The sequence below is a fragment of the Chelonia mydas genome, chromosome 1 (genome assembly GCF_015237465.2).
Source record: "Chelonia mydas isolate rCheMyd1 chromosome 1, rCheMyd1.pri.v2, whole genome shotgun sequence".
NCBI classification, from domain to species: Eukaryota; Metazoa; Chordata; order Testudines; family Cheloniidae; genus Chelonia; species Chelonia mydas.
The window spans coordinates 4,996,939-5,000,955 of NC_057849.1; the positions used below are offsets into that span (position 1 = coordinate 4,996,939).

At 42.8% G+C, this 4,017-nt stretch overlaps 1 protein-coding gene across 1 annotated transcript; it reads right to left on the reverse strand.

Annotated features, from left to right (window-relative positions):
• Positions 1–1,821: 1,821 nt before the first annotated feature.
• Positions 1,822–3,712, reverse strand: LOC119565275 (olfactory receptor 52D1-like). The gene is made up of 2 exons (XM_037889780.1): positions 3,694–3,712; positions 1,822–2,804 (listed from the first exon to the last, which is right to left on the reverse strand). The coding sequence occupies exons 1-2, from the start codon at positions 3,710–3,712 to the stop codon at positions 1,822–1,824; spliced, it is 1,002 nt and encodes a 333-aa protein (XP_037745708.1).
• Between the last annotated feature and the right edge of the window lie 305 nt (positions 3,713–4,017).

Genomic DNA, 4,017 nt, shown 5'->3' on the forward strand with positions numbered 1-4,017 from the left:
GCTCCGACTCTTCTGGGCTCTGGTTGACAGATTTCTACTGCAATAATAGCCCCAAGCCACTTAATAAAAAAAAAAAACCCTTTGTTTCAATAAATAGATTGGACTACTTTGGGGTTAGTTTTTAACATGTTGGCCTATACATCAAGTAAGTAATGAAAGCTTTTGTGAGATACCAGGTGCCGATTTTATTTTAAAATAAAAAGGTACAAGCCCCAGCAGGAGTTTGTCCACATTACCAACTAAGCAACATGCAAATCAAATTCACATTCAGAACCCCAACACTAGTACTTCTATCCAAATTCAGGGTTGGCAAATGTTTCAAACAAAACATGGCAATTGACAATATTAAAAATAGCTCAAGAGTAGCCCAAAATGTATGTCATGCAAAAACAAAAATAACATGGTTGTATTATTTATTTCTAATGCATTCCTTGATGGTCGTCAATGTCCATACTTTGTGTTGAATTAGTTTGTTACCGTTAATCTCTGAAAGGCAATGTTTCATCACTGCCTTTGTCAGAAGTAGAATGCTTCTGCTGCTGGTCATACATCAGCAGTGACCAGTGCAATCATTCCTTTCATTTCTGTAAACTGTTCACAACAGATTTTGTGTTCTTGCATGTACGCCCTAACATGAAGAATATTTGCTAGAATTTCCTCCTCCATCGAGCTGTGCAGTTTCGTTTTTATCAAGTCCATCTGAGAAAACAATCTTTCAACTGCAGTGTTGCTAAAAGTAGTGAAAGCAACAAAAGAGCAAACAAGACAAGTTCATTCAAGACTTTCTCCTCAGTGGAGTCTGTGTGTTTGAAAACTTCAACCCGAAACTGCTCAGCTTAGTTTTCCTCAGTATGAGGCCAGTCGCAAAGCTCTCCACTGCTGCTCCAACTGTCCAAAGTCTCCACAAAAGAATGACAAAAAATGAGATATCAACCAATCTCCGTTGTGCAGGGCTGATCACAATGGAAGGACTTAGCACTGCAAACAATTCAAACACCTAGATGTTTGGTGGAAATCACTGTTTCCCCTCTTTCACAAACTCGAAAATGAATTCTCAACACCGAGTTTCACATCTTCAATAACAGGAACCGTTAGTGTGTATTTGAAAAGTTCCAACTGAAAAGCGACTCCAAAACCAACTCTGCAAAGTGGTAAGTTATTTGACTCAAAATTGATGTCACAGTTTAACACAGCAGCCCAGATCTCAAAAGCACACTGTTTCACAACTCTCAGCAACAAGCTCTAATAGAATGTCCTCAATTCCTGCAGCAGCTTTCCTGTATTTGCACACTCCAACTGACACGTTCCTGTATTTGCACATTCCAACTTTCCAGGCTTCCTGAAGGATTGGAAGTAGAAAAATCAGGTATATTTTGTTCACTGGATTAATGCACATATGATAAAGAAGTTCAGCATGGTAGTTTCTTTCTTTGTCTTTGGTTCTCTGAAAGTATAGCTTCCGTTCGTCCAAATTGATCCAGAACCCTATTCACACAGGGATTAATGGAAAGCCAACTTGCATCAGAAAGCGGCAGTAACTTTTGGTGGTCTGAAAGTCATGGAAAGGCCAACTGACAGGGTGTGTGGGTGTGGGGGCTGACGGTGACATCGAAAGCGGTCAGGTTATGGTCAGAGAGAAGGAAACAGGAACAGAGATAGCAGTTCACAGCAGTTCACTTGGTCACAGAGTGATAAGACATTAGGTGTGAGGAACTTCTCAGACTGTGAACTTCCAAAATACCGAGCTCAGCCAAACTGGGACAGAACACCCTTGATTTATGAGGAGATGTCCGTACCCCCTCTTGTCACACAGGTTTAAGGTTAGTGGCCCCAGATGTATTTGCCCAATTTCTCACGAAGCTCTTTGGTTTTGACCCCATAAATGATAGGGTTGAGCATGGGGGGGGCAAGGGAATAGAGGTTGGCCAAGATGATGTGAACATGGGTAGCAATTCCCTGACCGAACCGGTGGGTAAGGCTGGAGAAGAGGCAGGAAGCATAAAATGTCAGCATCACACAGATGTGGGCTGTGCAGGTGTTGAGGGCTTTCTGGTGGGCTTTCTTGGAGGAGATTCTGAGGACAGCCCTGATGATCAGACCATAGGACAGGACAATGAGCATGAAGTCTAACCCGTTGACTACAAATGTTATCACCAAGCCATATGTTTTGTGAAATGTGATGTCCCCACATGATATCTTTGCCACAGCTATGTGCTCGCAGTACGTGTGTGGGATAATGTGGTTACCACAGTAGGGCAGCCTCCTCAGGAGCAGGGGCCCGGGCAGCATGAAGAGAACAGCTCTTGTCAAACCCAGGAACCCTAGCTTAGCTATTCGTGTGTTGGTGAGGATGGTGGCATATCTCAGAGGGTTACATATGGCAACATAACGATCGAAGGCCATTGTCACAAGGACGGCTGACTGTATAGCAACAAATGTGTGAAGGAAGAAGGTCTGGGTGAGGCAGCCATTCACAGTAATAGCTTTCAACTTGAACCAAAAAATACCCAGCGACTTCGGCACGACAGAGGTAGATATTCCGATGTCTGTGAGTGCCAACATGCAGAGAAGCAGGTACATTGGCTTGTACATGGTCTGCTCTTTGCCTACAACAAACAGAACCATGACATTTCCCAACAGGCCAATAAAGTACGACAGAGTGAAAGGGATGGAAATCCAGAGCTGAGCAGCTTCCAGACCAGGGATGCCCATTAGAATGAATGTTGAAGGGACAGAGGGGGTGAGGTTGAAAGCTCCCATGAGGTGGTCAATGTGTCGATCAGGCTCAGAAATACTCAAGGTGCCTGTGAAGGGAGAGAAGCACAGTGAGTGGGGTTACACACTTTATAAAAAATATTATGGTAAATATTTTAGAGTTATTACCAATCTAATAAGGGCAGGTGAGCAGTGAGGTGGCAATATTTGCAGATGGCTCCAGATTATTTATGTCATAGTCAGGTCCAGAAAAGACCTGAGAGGGGGCTAACCAAGCCACGTGAATGGCACCATGATGGAAGATGAAATTCAATATCAATAACTGCAACGTGTATGTCCATTGGAGGGAAAAACTCGACCTCATCAAACATCTTACAAGGTTCTAAATTAACTGCATGAATTCAGGACAGGGATCTGGGTGTCATGGTACACAGCTCTGCTCACAGTGCAAGCACAGACAAAAACTATGCAAAACATTGGGGTCCAGGAGGAGTGGGAAAGGGAATCCTAAAGAAAATACAATGCCATGAGATCAGTCAGTTAAAGTTTCACCCTCAATCTATTTAGTTTAACAAAAATGATTAAGTTGACTTGATAACAATCTGTAAGTATCCGAACATGGGACCAGTATTTAATAATAGGCTCTTCAGCCTAGCGTACAGAGGTGTAACAGGATCCGGTGGCTGGAAGCTGAAGTTAAAGAAATTCTGACTGGAAATAAGGCCTACATTTTTTAAAGGGTGAGAGTAATTTACCATTGGAACAATTTACCAAGGGTCCTAGTGGATTTTTCATTATTGAGAATGTTTAAATCAAAGTTGGATGTTTCTCTAAAAGATCTGCTCCAGGAAAAACTTTACAGAAATTCTCCAGCCTGTGTTATACAGACTAGATGATTACAATGGTCCCTTCTGGCTTTGGAATCTACAAACATGTCCCCAGGAATCAGCTGGTGTCATTTTGCCTGCAAGCTCTTACCTGAGCTTATGGAAGGCATTTTTTCTATTCCTGACTCTTGAATTTAGCCCTCTGGGGAGAAATTCTCATGTGAGTGCTGCCCCTTTCAAATGTTATACTAGGTGTGTATTTCATGAGGCTGGATGAACATTTTAGGTGAGAAAAATAATGACTTCAGCCCATGAAATCCAGTACAATCCTTGCATTAATGGGTAACGGAGCTGGATAGCAAATGGTCCCAGAGCATCCTCGATTTAACATCTGTTTCCTAGTAGCCCACTGTTTCAGGCACCCACCAGTGGTTCCTGCACATGGCAGCTGTATTGAGCTAGGCTCTCACATGTC